The 22,896-nt window shown below is 40.0% G+C and overlaps 1 protein-coding gene across 3 annotated transcripts in view; it reads left to right on the top strand.

The window, feature by feature from the left end:
- The window catches only part of CRYL1 (crystallin lambda 1), a 133,859-nt gene that overhangs the window by 3,242 nt on the left and 107,721 nt on the right, over nucleotides 1–22,896 (top strand). For 2 of the 3 annotated variants that reach the window (XM_036121741.2, XM_036121742.2), the window contains exon 2: nucleotides 15,143–15,250. The exons of the other annotated variant lie outside the window; for it this stretch is intronic. In XM_036121741.2, the coding sequence (XP_035977634.2) occupies nucleotides 15,143–15,250 (108 nt within the window). The remainder of the gene's footprint in view (nucleotides 1–15,142; nucleotides 15,251–22,896) is intronic. 3 annotated transcript variants of the gene reach the window in all.

Raw genomic sequence — 22,896 nt, forward strand, 5'->3', positions numbered from 1 at the left:
CTTAGGGTAGAAACTATCATTACCGGCTGTGTATCCATTGTGCCTGGTCCTAGTAGACAGATGTTTGAGCTTTTATAACAGAGATTGCCTTCTTTTTTTTTTTTTTTACCTGATATGCAGTGTGAAGGGCTTGTTAGGATGTTGGTTCCCCCCGCTTTTTTTTTTAATTGAGGTAAAATTGGTATATAACATTATATAAGTTTCAGGTGTACATTATAATTTGGTATTTGTATACACTGCAAAATGATTACCATAGATCTAGTTACCATTCGTCACCATACAACTGAGCCCCTTTCCCAATTTTGCCCATCTGAATCCCCCTCCCCTCTGGTAACCACTAGTCTGTTCTCTATATCTATGAGTTCAGATTAGTTTAGTTTAGTTTGTTTTGTTTTTTAGATTCCACTATAAGTGAAATCATATGGTATTTGTCTTTGTCCAGCATGTTTCACTTGGTATAATACCTTCAAGGTCTGTCCATGTTGTCACAAATAGCAAGATCTTCCTTTTTATGGCTGAGTAGTATTCCATTGTGTGTGTGTGTGTGTGTGTGTGTGTGTGTGTGTGTGTGTATGTGTATACTATGTTTTCTTTATTGATTTATTCATAGGTGGACACTTAGGTTGTTTTCATATCTTGGCTATTGTAAGTAATGCTTCAATGAACATAGGTGTGTATATATCTTTTTAAATTAGTGTTTTTTGTATTCTTTGGGTAAATAACCAAACGTTGAAATAGTTGGATTGTATGATATTTCTATTTTTAATTTTTTGAGTAATCTCCATGCAGTTGTCCAGAGTGGCTGCTTCAATTTATATTCCCACCAGCAGTGCAACATGGGTTCCCTTTTCTCCACATCCTTGCCATTTGACAGAGAGAGAGACACAGCAAGACAGGGAACACAAGCAGGAGGAGTGGGAGAGGGAGACCAGGCTTCCCGCTGAGCAGGGAGCTGGACGTGGGGCTCAATCCCAGGACCCTGGGATCATGACCTGAGCCGAAGGCAGACGTTTAATGACTGAGCCACCCAGGCGCCCCAACACTTGATGTTTCTTGAGTTTTTGATTTTAGCCATTCTGACAGGTGTGAGGTGATATCTCATTGTGGTTTTAATTTGCATTTCCCTGATTGTGATATTGAACATCTCCTCATGTGTCTTTTGGCCATTTGTATGTTTTCTTTGGAAAATGTATATTTAGATCCTCTGCTCATTTTTAATTGAGTGGTTTTTTGTTATTGAGTTGTAGACCTTTATATATATTGGATATTAACCCCTTATTGTATATATCATTTGTAAGTATCTTCTGGCATTGGTATGTGTCTTGTCATTTTCTTGATGGTTTCCTTTGCTGTGCAGAATCTTTTTAGTTTGATGTAGTCCCACTTGTTTCTTTTTGCTTTTGTTTCCCTTGCCTTTGGCTTCAGCTCCAAAAAAAGACATCGCTAAGAAAAATGTCAGGGAGCTTACCACCTATGTTTTCTTCTAGGAATTTTATAGTTTCAGGTCTTAAATTCAAGTCTTTAATTCATTTTGAGATAATATTTGTGTGTGTATGAGATAGTGGTCCATTTTCATTCTTTGCATGTGGCTATCCATTTTTCCCAACACTACTGAAGAGACTGTCCTTTCCCAATTGTATATTCTTGCCTCCATTGTCGTAAATTAATTGATCAGATATGTATGGGTTGATTTCTGGACTCTGTTCTGTTGACCTGCGTGTCTGTTTTTTGTTTTTTTTTTTCCAATACTGTAGTGTTTTGATTACTGTAGCTTTGTACCATAGGTTGAAACCAGGGAGCATAATACCTCTGGCTTCGTTCTTCTTTCTCAATATGTTAAAAAAAAAAAAAAAAAGAAGAAGATAGCAGGAGGGGAAGAATGAAGGGGGGGAATCGGAGGGGGAGACAAACCATGAGAGACTATGGACTCTGAAAAACAAACTGAGGGTTCTAGAGGAGAGGGGGGTGGGAGGATGGGTTAGCCTGGTGATGGGTATTAAAGAGGGCACGTACTGAATGGAGCACTGGGTGTTATACGCAAACAATCATGGAACAGTACATCAAAAACTAATGATGTAATGTATGGTGATGAACATAACATAAAAAAAAAGAACCCTTTAGCTTTTTAGAATTATTTGTTATAGTTCTATGAAAAACGCCATTGGGATTTTGATAGGATTGCCTTGGATCTGTAGATTGTTTTGGGTAGTGGGGACATTTTTACAGTGTTAATTCTTTAAATCTATGAGCATGGACTATCTTTCCATTCATGTGTGTATTCTTTAATTTCTTTCATCAATGCCTTAAAGTTCTATTAAAGTGTATTAAAGTGTACAGGTCGTTCACCACCTTGGTTAAATTTATTCCTAGGTATTTTATTCTTTTTGTTGCAGTTGTAAATGGGATTTAAAAAAAACCCTTCTCTTCTGATAGTTATTAGTGTGTAGATGCAACAGATTTCTGTATATTGATTTTGTATCCTGCAATTTTACTGAATTCATTTATTCTAACACTTTTTTAATGGAATCTTTAGGGTTTCCTAAGTACGGTATCCTGTCATCTGCAAATAATGAGTTTTACTTCTTTTCCAGTTTGGAGGCCTTTTACTTCTTTTTCTTGCCTAATTGCTCTGGCTAAGACTTCCAATGCTATGCTGAATAAAGGTAGTGAGAGTGAGTAATCATCTTGATCTTACTCAAGATCTTGTTCAATTATCCTGCCTATTCCTGATCTTAGAGGAAAGTTTTCAGCTTTTCACAGATGAGTTGATGTCAGTTGTGCATTTGTCATAGTTGGTCTTTATTATATCAAGGTATGTATCCTCTATACTTTGTTGAGAGTTTTCATCATAAATGGATGTTGCATTTTGTCAGATGCTTTTTCTGCATCTGTTGAGATGATCATATGATTTTTGTCCTTCATTTTGTTAATGTGGTGTAACACGCTGATTGATTTGTGAATATTGAACCATTCTTGCATCCCTGGAATAATCCCACTTGATCATGATGTATGATCCTTTTAATGTATTGTTTAATTTGGTTTGCTAATATTTTGTTGAGGATTTTTGCATCTTTGTTCATCAGGGATATTGGCCTATAATTTTCTTAATTTCTCTCTCTCTCCCCCTTTTCTTCTTTTTTTGTAGTGTCCTTGTCTGGTTTTGGTATCAGGGTAATGCTGGCCTTGTAAAGTGAGTTTGGAAGCATTTCCTCCTCTACAATTTTTTGGAAGAGCTTGAGAAGGATAGGTATTAAATCTTGTTTGAATATTTGGTAGAATTCATCAGTGGACAGTTTGGGCCTAGACTTTGGTTTGTTCGGAGGTTTTTAATGACTGATTCAATCTCCTTGCTAGTAATCAGTTTATTCAGATTTTCTGTTTCTTCATGATTTAGTCTTGGAGGATTGTTTCTAGGAATTTATCCATCTCTTCTAGGTTGTCTAATTTGTTGGCATATAATTGTCTTAGTGGTCTTTTATGATCCTTCATATTTCTGTGGTATCAGTTGTAACTATTCTTCTTTCATTTCTGATTTTATTTATTTGAAGAACCCCTGTCCCCCATTTTTGGTGAGTTTGGTTAAGGTTTGTCAATTTTATCTTTTCAAAGAACAAGCTCTTAGTTTCATTGATCTTTTCTACTGTCTTTTTAGTCTCTGTTTTATTTCTGCTCTGGTCTTTATTTCCTTCTTTCTACTAATTTTGTAGAGTAGTCTGTTCTTCTTTTTCTAGTTCCTTTAGGTGTAGAGTTAGATTGTGTAGTTGAGATTTTTCTTGTTTCTTGAGGTAGGTATGTATCACTATAAACTTCCCTCTTAAAACTGCTTTTGCTGCATTCTGTAGATTTTGGACTGTTGTATTTCACTTTGAATTTGTCTCCATGTATTGTTTTCTTATTTCTCCTTTGATTTATTCTTGACCCATTGGTTGTTCGGTAGCATGTTGTGTTATCTTCACATATTTGTGATTTTTCCCATTGTCTTCCTATATTGACTTTTTGGTTTTATACCATTATTGTTGGAAAAGGTGCTTGATATGATTTTAATGTTCTTAAATTGATTGAGACTTGTTTTGTGGACTAACATATGATCTATTCTGAATTATCCATGTGCGCTAGAGAAGAATATGTATTCTACTGATTTTGGATGGGATATTCTGTACATATCTGTGAGTTCATCTGGTATAAAGTGTTTTGTTTTGTTTTGTTTTTTTAAGTAAGCTTCATGCCCAGCATGGAGCCCAATGTGGGGCTTGAACTCACGACCCTGAGATCAAACCTGAGGTGCTTAACTGACTGAGCCAGCCAGGTGCCCCCGGTATAAAGTATTTTTTAAGGCTGATGTTTCCTTATCAATTTTCTTATTTTTAAATTTATTTTTAATTAATTGATTAAAGAACAGCAACATGTTTAGATTTAATTTCTTTTCATGAGAGAGCTACATTTTTTTTGAGTATAGTTGACACACAATGTTACATTAGTTTCAGGTGTGCAACTTAGTGATTTGACCAGTTTATACATTATGCTATGTTCACCACAAGTAGAGTTACCATCTGTGCCATTATGTCATTATTACAATATCACTGACTGTATTTGTTATGCTTTGCTTTTTATTCCTGTGACTTATTCATTCCATAACTGGAAGCCTCTATCTCCCTCTCCCCATCACCCATTTTGCCTCCCTGCCCCCAGGAACCATCAGTTTGTTCTCTGTATGTATAGCTTTGATTCTGCTTTTTGTTTATTCATTTTTTAAGGTTCCATTTATGAGTGGAATCATATGATATTTGTCTTCCTCAGTCTGACTTATTTCACTTAGCATAATAACCCTGTAGGTCCATGCATGTTGTCTCAAATGGCACGATCTCATGCATTTTTTTTTTTTTTAAGATTTTTTTTTATTTATTTGTGAGAGAGAGAATGAGAGACAGAGAGCATGAGAGGGAGGAGGGTCAGAGGGAGAAGCAGACTCCCTGCTGAGCAGGGAGCCTGATGTGGGACTCGATCCTGGGACTCCAGGATCATGACCTGAGCCGAAGGCAGTCGCTTAACCAACTGAGCCACCCAGGCGCCCCACGATCTCATGCATTTTTATGGCTGTGTAATATTCCTCTGTGTGTGTGTGTGTGTGTGTGTGTGTGTGTGTATACTCCATTTTCCTTATCCGTTTATCTGTTGATGGACACTTAGGTTGCTTCCATGTCTTGGCTATTGTAAATAATGCTGCAATAAACATAGGGATGCATGTATCTTTATGAGTTAGTGTTTTCCCTGGGTAAATACCCAATAGTGGAATTACTGATTTTTTGTTTGGATAATTTATCCATTGATGTAAGTGGGATGTTAAAGCCTCCTGCTATTATTGTATTAGTGCTGTCATTTTCTCCTTTTAGCTCTGTTAATATTTGCTTTATGTATTTAGGTGCTTCTATGTTGGGTGCATAAATATTTACAAATGTTATATCCTCTTGTTGGGTCAACCCCTTTATCATTATGCAATGCCCTTCTTTGTCTCTTATTACAGTATTTGTTTTAAAGTCTCTTTTGTCTGATATAAGTATAGCTACCCAGCTTTGGGTTCTGTTTGCATGAAATATCTTTTCTTTCCATCCCTTCACTTTCATTCTGTGTGTGTCCTTACATCTGAAGTGAGTCTGTTGTAGACAGCATATAGATGGGTCTTATCTTTTTATCTGTTCAGCCACTCTTTTTTTTTTTTTAAAGATTTTATTTATTTGACAGAGACACAGCGAGAGAGGGAACACAAGCAGGAGGAGTGGGAGGGGGAGAAGCAGGCTTCCCGCTGAGCAGGGAGCCTGATGCGGGGCTCGATCCCAGGACCCTGGGATCATGACCTGAGCCGAAGGCAGACGCTTAACGACTGAGCCACCCAGGCGCCCCTCAGCCAATCTTTTGGTTGGAGAACTTAGTTCATTTATGTTGAAAGTAATTATTGATAGGTAATCATAATAGCCTGCCTTTCAGGCTGAAGCTCTAGAACAAGAAAATAGGCCTTTTCACATGTGTTTCCATATTTTGCACAGTGCCCTGGGAGTGGTAGCCTGCCAGGGAGTGTCTCTCTGATTGTTTTAGACCATGGGGCCCAGAAACACAATCCCCTCTGGCCACCCGAGCCAGGGGCGTCTCCTGGGTGGGCTGTGTATGCCTGCTGGCAAGGGCAGGGCAGGCCGAGGCAGCATCCTGTGGAGGTGGGGGCAGGGCACTCCCACCTGAGATAGTAGGCGGGGGCGGGGTGTTAAAAACTGGTGCTTGCCGAAGCTGGCACCACCGAGGCAGAGGGAGAGCACAGAAATGGCACCCACTAGTGCCTCTGTTTTCACAGAGTCCCAACAAGTTCCTGCCTTTCCTCAGATGCTTTAAAACTAATAGGTCAGTCCCCTTTGCATATGCCAGGTGCCTTTCCAACTACTGCTTTTGTGCTGGGTCCCAGGGTCTGTGGGTCTGTGCACGAGCCCTTTAAGAGTGGATTTTTCGTTCCACATAGCCCTCTGGTTCTCCTGGAAGTAAGCCCGTTGGTTTTTGAGGCCAAACCCTTGGCGGGGGGGAGCTTTTTCTCTAGTATAGTTCTGTAGGGTTGGGGTGCCTGATGTGGGGGCACAGATCCCTTGGTCCTTGGGAACAAGGTCTGTATTATGATGAGGCTGTGGGTCCCCATGTCTTGGGTTGGGTTTCTTATGAGACTGTGTCTCTGCTTCTCCTATCCCACTCGATGTGGCCCTTTTATCTTTTGTTGTGGAGGAGCTGTTCAGCTGGCTTTTGGGTCCTTTTCAGAGGAAATTGTTTGATGTGTAGCTTAGATTTGTGTTCCTGGGAAGAGGCAAGTTCAGGATCCTTGTAAGTTGCCGTCTTGAACCCTGTCTGGTAGAATGTTATTTTATTTCAAGTAATGCATCCCTTAAGCTAGTCTTAATATTTTAATTCCAGAATTTTACTTTGGGGCGACTTATGTACATTGTTTGTAAGAAACTTTCTGAGGCATGAATTTTTTTTGGAGTGCTACCCAGGTGCCCCTTCACCTGCAGTAGTTTTCTGAAGTACTAATTCAGATTTATGAATTTAGAAGCTTTAACGCATATCAGAATTGTTAGAATGGTAGGGACCCATTACATGGTCCCCAGGTATCTAGGGGTTCAGAAAAAGTTAATAGGATGTCAACGGCTCTAAGGGCAGGAAGCTAATTGTATTTGGGCCCAAGGTAAAGTCGTGCTGGGCACAAGAAAGCTGACAGAACTTTCATTCTGGCGCTGTGCGGTCTGATCTTTGTACCTGGTTATATTAGTCTGCGCCGTAGACTCCCCCTGCCTGTCCTTGCTCACTTTTTCTCTCCCCTCTGCTTCTTTTTCTTGCACATTGCTGCCAGCCCCAGCATCATAATCTTTCAACTCCAGTGCCCATTACTGACTTATAGTTCCCACATTTTAGGTCCAGTTTTCAGGAGAGGAAGTCTGCTGGGCTTGTCTCCTCTGTGCAAGCCAGGCTGCAGGTATAGCAGGTGCTGGTAAGCCAGCTGATGGTTGCTTTGGGTCAGATGCCGTGTCGTGTCCAGTCATGAATGACTGGGTGTGTGTGAGGAGGGAGCGATGCCAGCAGCTTCCCAGCACTTGGCTTTTTGCTCTTGGTCCCTCCTCTAGAGGACTACGGGCGATACAGGCTTTGAAACTATTGTAACAAGAAGAAATCGGCTTTGTCTTTAATGCCTGTTGTATGGAATATAACTAATTTCTCCCCAAATTTTTATAAAAATTCTCAAATACACAGAAGAGTAGAAATTATGGAAAAAAGAATACCCACATATCCACTTTGCTATTCAATAATTGTTAAAAATTTGCTCTCTTTGCTTTATCTGTATATAATTTATTTAATGCTGAATGTTACAGGGTTAGTTTTTACTTTTTTGCTAATATAAATTCTACTGTAAATGAGTGTCTGTGTGTTGCCCATATTAACCTAGCCTAAGATCAATTCGGGAAGTAAAATTCCCAGGTAAATGTTAGAAATACTTAACTTTGATACAGGCTGTGAGACTGCCCCCAGCGACTTTGCACCTCTTTTATTCCCCACAATGGTTTGTAAGTGCCCGTTTGCCCATAACTTCACCAACACTAAGCATTGTCCGTTTTTTTAATCTCTGTCTTTTGGATCTATATTTTATTTGCTATTATTAGACTAAAGCAGTAGAGTATATTTTCAAGTTAGTTTGTTCACATACTTTATAGCAGTTTACCCCCTCTTGTGTTTGGTGTATTCATCTTTTATTTCTGGGTTTATAGGAGTTTATGTATATTTAATGTTATAAATATTTCTTTTTGGACATTTGTCTTATGTTGATTTTTTGGTCATTAACAAAGTTAGATCAGTTAATTTATTTGGCAATCAGTATTCAAACATAAGGACCGTGGTGGCTTGGATTATTGTAGAAATGTCTTTGGTAGAAAGGTTGAAAACTACTGCTCTAGAGTGAATGCCCCCCCACCCCCAAGTGCATTTGTAGATGAAGGACTACAGCTCTCTTGGACACGAGACTGACTTCTGTATGATCACAGCAGAGTTGCAGAGTTGGGGGTGGAACTAGGTGTCCTGACACCAAAAAAACAACTAAGATAAATGATTGAATTATGATCCCCGATGATTCTTTAAGTCGTTGCTTCCTGTTAGAAATGTAATGTGAACCACCAGTGCTAGTCACATATGTAATTATATTTTGTAGTAATTACAATTTAAAAAAGGTGAAATTAGGGTTGCCTGGGTGGCTCAGTAGGCTAAGTGTCTGCCTTCAGCTTAGGTCATGATCCCGGGGTCCTGGGATGGAGCCCCACATCAGGTTCACTGCTCCACAGGGAGTCTGCTTCTCCCTCTGACCTTCCCCCACTCATGCGCTCTCTCTCTTCTCTCAAATAAATAAATAAAATCTTTTAAAAAAAAAAGGTGAAATTAATTTCAGTATGTTTAAGTGTTATTATTTCAACAAGTAATTGATGTAAAATATTACTTTTGAAAGAGTCTACATTCTTTTTTTGGGGGCATAGCCTTTAAAACCCAGTGTGTTTTTCACACTTGCAGTACATCTCACTTCACACTAGGCACTTTGCAAGTGCCAGCTAGTGCCGTGTGGCTGTGATGTGGCTGCCCCACCGCACAGTGCAGGCTTAGGCAATGATGTAACCTTGGTCAGTCGAGAAAGCCTCTCTGCAGAAAGCTTCCTTCTCCCCCTTTGTTGTGCCTCTCCCTGCAGTGAAGGCTCATTTGAGAGGCACTTACACTCACGTATTTTGAAAGTCAAGTGGTGGGAGGAGGTTTACTTAATGAGGTGAATCTATTGTGTTCTCCTTTGTGGAAAGTCTTTTCTGTAAAAGCAGCGACAGTACTTGGGCTTTTATAAAAAGGCCAGCTGACGCCTCTCACCCTTCGACCTTGTATGGCCTGTGAGCCTTACCCGTGCCTGGCACTTAAGGTCCTTTCCTTTTGTGCCCATCCTCTCCGTTTCATTGTGTGCTGGACACAGGATGTGGGCTGGGCGGGGGGGAGGCTTACTGATGGAGGGGTCTGCTGCTAAGGCTGCCTTGGAGGCCCCGTGGAGCTCTCACCCTGACAGGCTCCCGTGCCTGATCAGCATGTGGGTGAAAGCTTTTCCATGGATCGAGGAGATGAGTCATTCTGGAGGGGTGTGGTAGTTTCTGAAGCCACAAAATGGAAAGGAAAAGAAGTCTCTTTCGGAAAAATATTTTTATGAATTATACATACAGCAGAGTGCAGAAGTCCTACGTACACAGTTTGATGATTATCACAGAGCGGACACACACTGTCAACCCCGCTGTGAAAGTACCCATTCTAGAGTCAGGCTGTATGTACGACGGGCTCCTTTCATGGTTGAGTCAATCACCATGTATGTCAAACATTATGATACTGGCAGTGGGGAGAAAAACATTTAGAGTCAATGACTGGTCGTTTGGGATGACCTGCATGAATGTTAGTGGCCTTTTAACTTACTGGCTTGCAGCTCTGGAGTGTGTGTGGGGAGGGTAGTGGGCGTTTGAGGAAGAGAAGTCTTCAGGCAGGGCTATCTCTTTCAAACTCTGGCTTGTGGTCTATGGGGTTTTTTCCCTCAGAGCCTAGAACAGCTTTGTCAATAGAACTTTCTGCAAAGAGGGAAATGTTCTATATATGTCCTTGCTATGCCCTTGCTGTCCAAGTTGGTGGCCACTATCACATGTGGCTATTGAATACTTGAGACATGTCTAGTACTATTGATGATTTTTAAAATTTATTAATTAATTTAAATAGCAGCATGTGGCTAGAGTCTACCATATTGGACAGTACAGGTCTAGAGCATTGAGAGTTTAATAAAAAATTTATATATGTAAATTTTACATTAACTGTAAAATATTTTAATATTGCAGAAGAATATGGAGTAAAACATTTTATATAATCTTGTTCCCTCTCCTGAAATTGAGTAGAAGTATTTTAGTTGTTTTCACTCCATTTTTCCAACAAATGGCTTCACATAAGATACCTTGTAACAAGATAGTAGCCCATCTCAATAACCCCTTGTATGTATCAGAGGCTTAGCTCAAGTGAGCATTGTGTGAAGGCTTTGAAGCTTGGATAGCACTTCTGTGGCATTAACAGGATTTTCAGGTCAATAGGAGGGAGGCATGCCAAGCTCTTCCCTTCAGTTGCTTGGGCCCAAGCCTGATGGAAGGGGGGGGGGGGGCGTTGTAATTGTGTGGAGTGCTTTCTGTACTCAGAGCCTGAATGATAGATTAGCTGAATTAGGAAAGGTAGGGGGAGGAGAGATGGAGTGGGGATAATACTTCTTGGAGCCCCATCCTTTGACTGCTATTCTAGCCACCCCCCTTCCCCAAAGTAGCACGTAGTTACTATAATGAAATGACACCACATCTGAGACAAGCCTGTCCTGCTGAATGTTCTGTCTACTTGCAAGCTAATAATTTAGCTTGTTAATATTTCCTGAATGCTGGCAGAGGACATGAGACTCATGGGTCAGAGACAGAATTTTCTTAGTCGTAGCAGGGCAGGCAGCATGAGCATCCTATTAGCATTTATTCCTTTTGCCCTGAGTCCCATGGAGGAGATGTAGAGGTTCCAGGTGGATACCTGCAGATTCACTGTGTTCCAGGACAGGAACATTGAGCTTGGGGAAACTACTGTTTTTATAGTAAGAGGTAAGCAAGCTTGCTCTTTATCCTCGAGGGATGTATTTCTGCAAATTAACTCTGACAAATGATCTGGCTGAAGAACAGCCAGCAAGACATGTGAGTGCTCATGGAAAAGTGCCTCCCACCACTCAATGCCTGGCTTTGTCCACACACCCTTTTCGGCCCCTCTGAAGTGGGGAATATGTTGCTGATATCTGGATCACATTTTGAGAAGCTTCCAATTTAGGGGAACCCTAGAGAATGTTGATTTGTGTTTGAATTGTATGAAGAGTACCAAGGGCAATTTGTGGATCAGATGCAATTCACTTTTAATATTCCAAGTGGCATTGGAAAAATCTCAAGATTGAGAGAAAAGTAGATCACCTAATCACCTACCCAATATTTGATGCCAGGTGATCACCTACCTCTGTTCTGATACCTCCAATTCCAAGGATTTTCCACCTGCTTGATTACTGGGGCTGCCTTTTCCTGAGTAACATCAAGCCTCAGGACTACCCAAGCAGTGGAAGTAGGTGCAGGAGCCTCAGGCCAAAGTGCTGTGTTGTCTGCGGGGAATCATGCTCTATAGCATGTAAACACGGTTATTTCTCCCAGCCTCATAAGTATCCCCTCTTGACCTCGTATCTCCTTCGAGTAACTGCCACATTTTTCTTCAGACCTCAATAAAATTGTCTATATTCTGTCTCTACTTCCTTTCTTCCCATTCATATACTTTATATTATGGAAAAGTTCCAAATCATATTAAAGTTGTGAGAATAGTGTGTGGTTTAGTAGTGTTAAAGTACATTTACATTGTGCAACTAATCTCCAGAACTTTTTCTCTTGCAAAACTGAAACTCTGTCCCCATTAAATAACACGTCCCCAGTGCTCCCTTCCCCCAACCCCTGGTAACCACCATTCTATTCTCTGTCTCTATGGATTTGACTATTCTAAGTACCTCATACAAGTGGAATCACACAGTATTTGTCTTTTGGTAACAGAGTTAATTTTATTTTGCATTATGTCTTCCACCTTGATCCATGTTGTAGCATGTGTCCAGAATTTCCTTCCTTTTAAGTCTGAATAATTTAGTGGTCATTTTTAAAATCATAAGATGATGAACACAGATAGCTATTCTTTGCATCCAGAGTTGGATAACTCAGCAGGCTCGGTAAGTTCTCACTGGCCCCACCATTAGTTCTGCCCTTGTGGAGCATCATCAAATATATCTGTTAGCCTATGGGTCCCCTAAGGGGAAACTGGTATACCCTTTTGAATGGGTGAGCTTGGAATGTAACGAAACAGCACTGGAGTTTGGAATTGGAGACAAGTTTAAGTGGATTTTGTTGCCTATTAGCTCTATGAACTACCTTCCTGGATGTCACCTTCTTTGGAGAAATCCCTTGATTTCCTCTCACCTCTAGCTGAACACTCATGTAGCAGGCAAGCACCTTTGGGGAAAGAATTCTAAATCGTGCTTCAAGGTAACCACCTACATTCCACCAAATGTGATAATCATTTCCTCTTTGCCCTTCCACTCAACCAAATTTAAGAGCTTACTAAGTATTATTGCTTTACATTTGTGTGGCAGGAGTTGGTTTTCAAAACATTTTCACATACGTTCATTTTTTTAATCACAGATTTGTTGACATTCATCTAGCACACAATTCACCCTTTTAGTATATTCACAGGGTTGTACAACTGTACTATAGTCAATTTTAGAGTATTCTTGTCGTCCCAAAAGAAACCCTGCCTCCATCAGCTGTCACTCCTGTTCCTTCCTCTCCAGCCCTGGGCAACCACAGATCCACTTTCTGTCTCTATAGATTTGCCAATTCCTAGAAGTGGAATCATGCAATATGTAGACCTTACTGACTGACTTCTTTTGCTGAGAATTTTTTTAAGGTTCCATGTAGCACATATCAGTACTTTATTCCTTTTTGTGGCTGAATAACTTTTTATGGGTATACCACATTTTATTTACCTATTCATTAGCTATTGGACTTTTGGGTCATTTCCATTTAGCTGTTATGAATAAGGCTCATATAAACATATATGTACAAATTGGTGTTTTTCGGGACATATGTTTCATTTCTATTGGGTACATACCCAGGTGTGGAATTGCTGTTATAAACATTCATTTTTTTAAAAATAGGCTTTATTTTTTTAGATTTACAGAAAAATTGTGAGGATAGTACAGAAAGTTCCCATATACTCCCTCACCCAGTTTTCCCTATTACTAATATCTTGTATTAGTGTGGTACATTTATTACAATTAATGAGCTAATATTGATATATTATTATTTAGTAATCCATATTTTATTCAGATTTCCTTAGTTTTTACCTAATGTTCAGGATCCCATCCAGGATACCAAATTACATTTACTTGTCATTTCTCTTCTGGCACCTCTCAACTGTGAGTTTCTTAGATATTCTTTGTTTTTAGTCACCTTGACAGTGAAGAGGAGTGGTGGTCAGATAGTTTGGAGACTGTTCTGTGTTGGGATTTGTGTGATGTTTTTCTCATTATTAGATGGATGATGGGTATTTGGGAGGAAGACTACAGAGATAAAGTGCCCTTCTCATCATGTTGTATCCAGGGTGCATCCTATAACATTATTTATCACTGTTGATGTTGACCTTGATCACTTGTCTGAGGTAGTGTTTGCCAGTTTTCTCCACTGTAAAGTCACTCTAAATTTTCCCTTTTCATTACTGTACTCTTTGGAAGGAAGTCATTCTGTACAGCCCATGCTTCAGTAATGGGGAGTTCGGTTACAACTCTCTGAGGGCAGAGTGTCTACATAAATTACTGTGCAATTCTTCTGCAAGGGAGATTTGGCTTCTCCCCCATTTATTTATTCAAACATTTATTGATATCAATGTGGACTCATGGATACTTAGTTTATACTTTGGGTTATAATCCAGTGTTACTTTCCGTTTTTGCTCAACTTATTCCAGCTTTGTCCCCTAGAGCTTTCAGTTGGCTCCTGCGTTCCTTTGACATGTTCTGTCAAGATAGGCTTTTACAATTTTTTTTTAAATTTTAATTTTTTATTAGCACTGTTTACGTTCTGGCACTCCCAATTACTCTGGGCTCATGTTGTGTATTTCCTGGCTCAGTCCTAGAATCAGCCATTTCTCCAAGGAGCCTTGGTTCCCTTTATTGGAGAATGATATTAGAAACCAAGATTTGGGCTCTAGACGTGCTCCTTAACATTCATTTTGAACCTTTTGAACAACTCTGTGTGAGTTCTTCCTGTCTTTTTTATCTTTTCCTTTTCTGGTAACATACTGAAACAGTGTGGGCAGAGGTACCAGTAGTTAGGATCTGAGGGTCGGGCTGTTTGGGTTCATCTCCTAGCTCCAGCACGTACAGCCTGTGTAGTCTTAACCCCTCGATGCCTCAGTTTTCCCATATATAAAATGGGAAATAATAATAGCACCTACCTTGTGGGGTTGTTGTAAAGATTAACAGAGGAAAGCCACGTATGATGTTAAATCTTGCCTGGCACCCAAGATCTGCTCAGAAGCTGCTGGTGGTAGCAGCAATTATTTATTTGAGGAGGATGGGGAAAATACTCTCTCTTTTCTTCACATTAAGTAACTTGCCTGAGACAGTGGTCAAATGGGGGTTCACAGAGGGGCCTTTTGCCTCCACCACACCCTACCACACCTCTCTACTGTAAGTTTTTGCTTCAGTGTGTGAACTAATGTTAACCACCTGACATCCAGCAGTGTACCGGGCAGAAGGTTACTGCTGACCCTGGAGCTGAGGATTCAGGGGCTCCTATATGGAAAGAGATAACATTTTAAATAAATACAGCTAGACAAATGTATAATTTTAAGATATTAAGTATTTTAAAACAGGATGCTGTATAATTTTAAAAATTTCATTCTGGGTTAGGAATGAAAAACTGTTCCATGAAGTTAACTGGAAGCCTTTCTTAATTTTCTTTCCCTTTAGCGGACTCATTGGGCAAAGCTGGGCTATGTTGTTTGCCAGTGGAGGCTTCAGGGTGAAACTCTATGATATTGAGCCACAGCAGGTAACAAATGCCTTGGAAAAGATCAGGTAAGTTAGCTGGCACCTTCCAGGGGGAATTGAAACAACTCTTGCTGCTCTCAGTGGGTCTTGTTTATTGTATTCTCAAGGCTGTAAATATCTGTGATTTTACTCTAACATTTGACGGCTATTACAGTGCCTTTGAGCTGGAAAGGCCAAGCCCACGGTGGGTGAGCCATAACAAATTCAGACTGAAGAAGGGGCTCAGATTATGAGGAGAGTGCCGTTAGGATTGTAAAGATGTGTGATGGGAGTGGAGGAGCTGAACGTCCCTCTTAGGCTACCAGCCTGAGTGAGTCAGCTTCTCTCCCGTGTCACACAGGCCCGGAGCTCTGGGTTTCCCTGTGTTCCCTCTGGGCAGACGAGTCGGTGCTCAGCATGTGGTAGCCAGAGCTGCATGGGCATTACATTTTAGGAACAGGGGGTCCTGAGGTTTGTTTTGACCTATTGATCTAATGTTGTCAGGACTCAAATGAATTGTGATAACTGTAATAGTTAAAGGTGTCAGAGTCGATGAACTTACATACGCTGAGTACTAAGCATGAGGAGGGCTAAGTTTTGGGAATAATCACAGAAGAAAAATAGGAACCATAGGAAAGAGGCCAAGAATGAGGGAGGTCAAAGATAGGAGCACCAAACTAATGTAATGTGCTGGAAGGTAAAAGGGCCCTAATTCATGACACATTCACCTAAGAGGACTATCGCTGAACACAGTTTGGATCATCTCACACATGGTATTGTTTAGGTAGTTATTCTTCTTGGGGGATATCCATGAACGTGTAACTTGAATTTGCATTTTGTCTAACAAAAATATGCTGACTTTATTGTTTACTTTTTGAAAAGACTAATATATATATGGTGTGACATCAGGCTGTAGACACTGAGAAATTATATATCTTAGTTCAGTTTTGTTGTGCAACAGATTAAGAACCCAAAACCTGGAGAAGTCAAGTTACTTCTTACATATAGTAACATATAGTCAGTGCCAAGATGAAACGTCCGTCTGAAAAGCAAACAAACAGGAGTGCCTGCCTGGCTCAGTCGGTGGAGCATGTGACTCTTGATCTCTGGGTTGTAAATTCAAGTCCCACGTTGGTGTAGGGATTACTTAAAAATAAAATCTTTAAAAATGAAAAAAAACCTCAAAACCAAAAACAATGAAAGAACCACTCTAAAGCAACACATATACTCCTAACACTTTGTTCTGTACTTTTAGAAGGAAGAGGAATTAGCATAAATACCTGCTATGTTCCAGGCATGTGCTATCCACTAGGGATACATAGATGAGTAAGAGAGACACAGTCCTACCCACCGTGGAACTTAGAGAGTCTAGTCATCTTACCGTATAAATTCTCATAGTAAGCCCCATGAGGCAGATATTATTGCCATTATTTTATGAGAAAGCTTAGTTCTATGAATGGTCAGTAACCTGCTCAAAGACACAGTAAGATACAAGATTCAAGCTGTGGTTCATCTGACATGGTAAGGGTGGGTCTGAGTTACTTTAGCACCCATCTATACTATTTGTTTTATAGAGAGTCTACAAACATTACTTTTAATATAATATTTAATATATACAAAATAAGTCATTTATGCTAGTTTATGAAGAATATAATAAAATGAACATTCATGAAACTACTATCCATCTTGAGATCTAGAATATTGTCAGTACCCTGTGTACACCTTTTGAGACTGATCCTCTATCTTCTCACCAGAAGTAACTATACTGTTACCTTGCCTTAAAAAAGTTTTATCATTGCTATGTATCTCTAAATAATATATGGTTTAGTTTTGCTTATTTTTGTGCTTTATAAAAGAATTTTTTGAGATTCATCCATGTTATTGTTTATATAGCTGTAGTACATCTATGTTTATTGCTTATTGCTATATAATTTTCTAGTGTGTGACTTTGCTATTATTTACTTATGTTTTATCCTTCTGATGAACATTAAGCTATTTCCAGTTGGGGGCTGTTATAAACAATGTTGCCATTTGTGTCCTTCCATATGTCTCCTGGTGCAGAAGTGCAAGAATATCTACAGGGTACATACCGAAGAATGAGATTGCTGGGTCTAGTTTTCCGTCCGGGATTCTGATGATATGTCTATTGAACCAACACATTCTAGCCCTCACATCTTTTAAACTCTCTTATATTTTCTGTCTCCCTGTCTTGTTGGAATATATTTTGGATACATTCTTTAGATTTTTCTTCCAGTTCACTAATTCTAGTTTTAGCTATGTCTAATCTGTTATTTAAGCCATCCATTGAATTTATTTCAGTAATTAAATTTTTACTTTAATAGTTCTGCTTCTTTACCAAATATACTTGTTCATTTTTAATAGCTTCTCACTGTTTGCTCATTCTTTGTGGTTACATTTTTTAAATCTTTGAGCACTTAATACATAATTGTTTTGTATCATATATCTAGTAATTTCAGTACTTGAGGTTGTCTTAGCTCCGGTTCCTCAGAATCAGATCCTGAGATAAGGATTCCCAGGCCAGCGATTTATTAAAGAAGTGCTCCCAGGAGAAACCAGTGAGGGATTGGTGGGGATAGGAAAAGGAAGACAAAGAGGCCAACTAATAAGGATACGATTTCAGGAGAAGTCCCAGGATCAACAAGATTCCATGGAGTCCCAGAGCATAAAATGCTGTGTGAAGTTTGTCACCCCTTAAGGCAAGAGAGCTGAGCTTCCATATTTCTGCATCAGTCACTGACTAGGGGCATTCCTAGGGGCTTGGGTGGATGTGAACTCCCAGGGGCTTCTGTGTCTCTGCTCTGGGTCCTGGGGTGTACTCTGAGGGTGGGGGCAGGTGTAAGCCATTAGCAGCAGCAGAGTTTCAAAAGTTGGGGGTGGGCACCCAGTGCTGGTAAAAGGGATTCAAAGAGATCTGGGTGGAGCACCAAAGGACTGCCAAACTGTCTTCCAAAGTGGCTGGACCACTTGGCACTCCCACCGACAGTGAGTCAGAGTTCCTGCAGCGTTTGGTGTTGTCAGTGTTCTGGATTTGGGCCCTTCTAACAGGTATGTGGTGGTAGCTCATCGTTGTTTTAATTTGCATGTCCCTGATGTGTGTAGCATATTTTCATATGCTTATTTGCTATTTGTAGATCTTTGAGTTCTTTTTTTGTTTTTTCTTCTTTTGGTTAAAGGGAGAACCTTGAAATTTCTCCTTACTTGCTCTACTTGCTGTGACTCTCTCATACATAAAAATTATTCTTATGTGGGATCCTGTGGTTTATAGACAGGTCCTTCAGACATTTTGGCCCACCATAGTATTAGAAATGGAAGTCTTCAAAAGTCTTTAAAAATAAATTTTAAGCCTTAGTAAAAATAGCTCAAAAAAGCCTTATGTTCTACTGTTGTAATGCAGAAGAAAATACACCTCTGGAGAGAATGATCGTAAAAAAAGGAACCAACTGAGAGGTAAAAGGATTTCTTCAAATTGAGTTAGAGTGTTTTAAAAGGGCATCAAGATAAGGAACACAGTAGCACAAAGAACTTAATATTTGGTTTAATGGAGGTGATGTAGGGAGCAATGGAAGTGATCTACTGATAATGAAAAATTCATAAAGGGGGGTACTGTTGTAAAGAAATTTACAGAATTTGGGGTGCCTGGGTGGCTCAGTCGTTAAGCGTCTGCCTTTGGCTCAGGTCATGGTCCCAGGGTCCTGGGATCGAGCCCCGCATCGGGCTCCCTGCTTGGCGGGAAGCCTGCTTCTCCCTCTCCCACTCCCCCTGCTTGTGTTCCCTCTCTTGCTGTGTCTCTCTCTGTCAAACAAATAAAATCTTAAAAAAAAAAAAAAAAGATTTACAGAATTTATGGTTTTCCTAAGTAAGTAAAATTAGGTCTACTTCATTAAATTTCTCTTTTATTCCCATAGTAAGTGGTTTTTCTACATAAGAACATAGCAAGCTCCGGTGTGGAAATGGTAGTTGGTGACAGTGCTAGGTCTCACGTACTTGTGTGGCTATGCTGACCTTTCAGCAGGCTCGGACTTTTATGTGGTTTCCTGTTAATGATGTAGGAAAGAACATTAGGGTTCGAAGCCGACAGCCCAGAAAGAATTCTTGAGACATCTTTGGTGCAAAAAGTTGATTTTATTAAAGCACGAGGGCAGGACCCATAGGCAGGAAGAGCTGCACTGGGGTCATGAGGAGGGGCCCGTTATATACTTTCAAGTTGGGAGGGGGTTAGGGATGGGGTAAGTCTCTAAGGAATTTTGGAAGCAAGATTTCCAGGACCTTGAGGGGGCTAGCTTTTGTTGGGAAAAGGTCATTTATTACCGTCTAATAAAACCTGAGTCATGAGACCCTTCAGATGTTTATTGGTGGATCATATGCTTGGGTGATGATTGCCAACATGTATCTTGGGGGGTTTAGAGATAAAGGAAGTTTCCAAAGGAATTTTTATATGTTAAAGTAGACTCACAGGGTCCTGGGGTTGGGCTAAGATTGCCTTTTGCCCTTAGCAAAGTATCAACATTGAAGCAGTTGAGTCGCTAGAGGAAGGTCCCTCTGCCTGTTTCAAGGACTTGTCAGTGGGCTGCAGGGAGTAAGGAAACTTAATCATTTTTCTTCTGCCTTTGTTTCCCACATCATTGACAGTATTTGTGGTTGGTGGATTTGGAGCCTAGAGATGCCAGCTCAGTGACTGATCCGGTGTCGGAGGGGAGCACAGCCTCTGATCAGGTCAGGTGTGGGGCCAGCTGCACCCGCACTCCAGGCACCGGCCTGCTCTCTGGAATGGCCGAACAGGAAATCTTTTAGGCTTTTCAGGTCATAAGGCCTCTGTAGCAGCCACTCCTCGTAGAGTGAAGCAGCCACAGACAGTATGTGAACAAACGGGCCCAGCTGTGTTCCAGTGAAACCTCATGAATTCACACCGAACTTTGGAGTTTGTATAATTTTCGCATGTCACAAAGTATTATTATTCTTTGGGTTTTTTTCCAACCACTTAAAAATGTAAAAGCCATTTCATCTCACAGGCCATATGGAAACAAGTGGTGGAGCAGCTTTGACCAGTGGGTACAGTTTGACCTCTACTCTCCAGACTTCCCACTTCTGTTACCATTTCATATTTTATTTTGTCAAGCGAATTCCACTCAGTCAGAACCAAGAGAAAAGTCTAAGATGCTTTCCTAATTGAAAAGTTCTTTGTTCTATTTCTTTGGATATTTGTATTTTAGGCCTTATTTTTTAGGTGTATCATTTTAGTATATCACTTTTAAAGCCCTTTCAGGCCTTAGGGAGTATATGTGAAAACTACGACTAGGGTTTTTAATTTTTAAATTAAAAAAATTAAAAACTTTTTTTTTGTTGTTGTTGGGGCACCTGGGTGGCTCAGTCAGTTGAGTGTCCGACCCTTGGTTTCGACTCAGGTCATGATCTCAGGGTCGTGAGGTTGAACCCTGCTTAGGGCTCTGCGCTCAGTGGGGAGACTGCTTGGGATGCTCTCTCTCCCTCTGCCCCTCTCTCCTGCTCGTGCTCTCTCTCTTTCTCTCTCTAAAATTAATAAATCTTAAAAAAATATATTTGCTTGTTTGTTTATTTTTAAGGCCAGAAAAAAGGCTTTCCTGTTATCCTACTGCTTTGCTTAATTAATTTCTTAATATAATTGGTGCCTGATTAGGTTGAACTTTTAGATGTCCGTCTGTAAGAGTTTTGAACCAAAAAAACCAAAATAATTTATTGCCATTAGCAGCTTTATCAAAGAAAAGCAAATCTACTGAATTCTTACGTAGCCAAGCCTTCAGAAGAATACACACAGATTTTTTTCTCAATAGCAGGAGCTTTATTTTTGTAATTCATCTACACATACGCTGAGTTAACTCAAATATGCAGAACTGGTTATACTTCTTTGCCAGGAAGTAGAGATCTTAGGGTATCTTGTGACTGACTACCTCTTTCTTCTCGAATTATTGCTAGCAAACAGCAGCAGGAAAATCAGGTTGAGTTGTGTCATGTTGCCCTCCTAGGGAGGACTACATTTTTGGTCTTGTCATTTAAGTAAAGCCACCTGCTTCCCTTTCTTAATCACAAGATTTTCAGATATTCCATTCCTGTACACAGAGACCAAGTGAAGAGGATTGAGTCCAAACCTTATTTTTGTAAATATCTTGGTCAGTAAGAAGAGTTTTGAGTTTCTAAATTTTTTTCAGTTAGTAAAGAATTATTGCTACTTCTTTCAGTAAGTAAACTGTCACCCTGCAGATCAGCAGTGACTGTTAGCTCAGGTCAACAACATTGGGTTATTGGCTGTAGTCCTTAGATGTCCAGGAACCAAGACTACAAAGTCCCTGATCATGTATTAGGCATAAGGTATAAGGAGAACCAACTTTATCTTTTTTGTCAAGAAGTATAAATAATGTATCTTCTTCATTGGGTTGAATTGACTGATGGGTCAAAATAGTCTGTGCCCAACAGGCAGCCTTTTAGGACACTGGTTTTTGGTCTTCCTCATCCTGGGTTGTGAGCTCCATGAGGACAGAGACTCTGCGTTACACTCTCAGTACCTCTCATTATTGAAATGTTATGGGATCTCTGTGATAGCCATTATGGCCACAGAAAGAAGCAGCATGCACATCTCTTGTCTCCAGAAATAGGCACTAGCTCAGTAATTGTTTAACTGAGTCATGGGAAGCTTGTCTAGAGTCTCAAAGAGTAATTCTTCTTGCCGTATTTTTCATAGACTTTCCCGGCCATCTGTCCCATCCTTGCAGTTTGGCTCACTTCCCAAATTCAGATCCTTCTGAACATTTTATAGTAGAGAATATGTGGTTGAAATATTACTACTTCTGCATGAAAATTCTATTTATGTTAGACCTATTAAACACTACTCTTAAATGAGTAGAAATGGTACATCTTGTTTCTGAAATTGTAAAAATGAACTTAAACTGCGTGAAGTTGATTTTAAAAACTATTACAACATTAGAAGATGAGAGAAATTATCACAACTCATACCATGCCATCATGGGGAATTAAAAAAAAATTAAAAAGATATCATCCAAGACTAATCTTTTTCTAACAGAGCAGTAAAATGAGAAACTTAAAACTTAACATACTTAAATCTCAAAATAGAAGGGTAGCTTGACCTTGGAAAACCTTATTAGCAGATGCTTTACTACTTGGTTTTTGTTGCCTGATGCTTGGCACATGTTAGGTCTCAAGTAAGAATCTGAGACTATGTATTTTAAGAAGAAAAACAAAAATCAAGTAAAAGTTATAATATGGACTCATAGATCAGGACGTGACTTTTAGGATTTGGATCCAGTGTTATTTCCATGTAGTAACGGCCATTCTAGCCATCACTGGACCAGGGGCACCTGGTGTGGGCCATATTGATATCTCAGTGACCGCCTCCATTCTGAGGCAGGGAGCAAACTGCCTTGTTTTACGTGAGTCCCAATCTGAAATCATTGTCTTTTGGTAAACTTACTCTTTTAAATTTCTCTGTTGCCATAACTTTACCACCTGTAGATGGTCATTCTGGTATGCAAATCCCCCCAAACCAAATCAGCTTTCTAAATAGATTAGGATTTAATAAACCACTGGAAGTGATCCCTGAAACCAGGTAGCTGCCCTGTACTCTTGTCTTCTGAGTCACTGAACTCTTTGTCCCTGAACTCAGGCATTTCTAGTAACTGGGCTTC

This window comes from Halichoerus grypus, chromosome 4, assembly GCF_964656455.1.
Source record: "Halichoerus grypus chromosome 4, mHalGry1.hap1.1, whole genome shotgun sequence".
Classification (NCBI taxonomy): Eukaryota; Metazoa; Chordata; class Mammalia; order Carnivora; family Phocidae; genus Halichoerus; species Halichoerus grypus.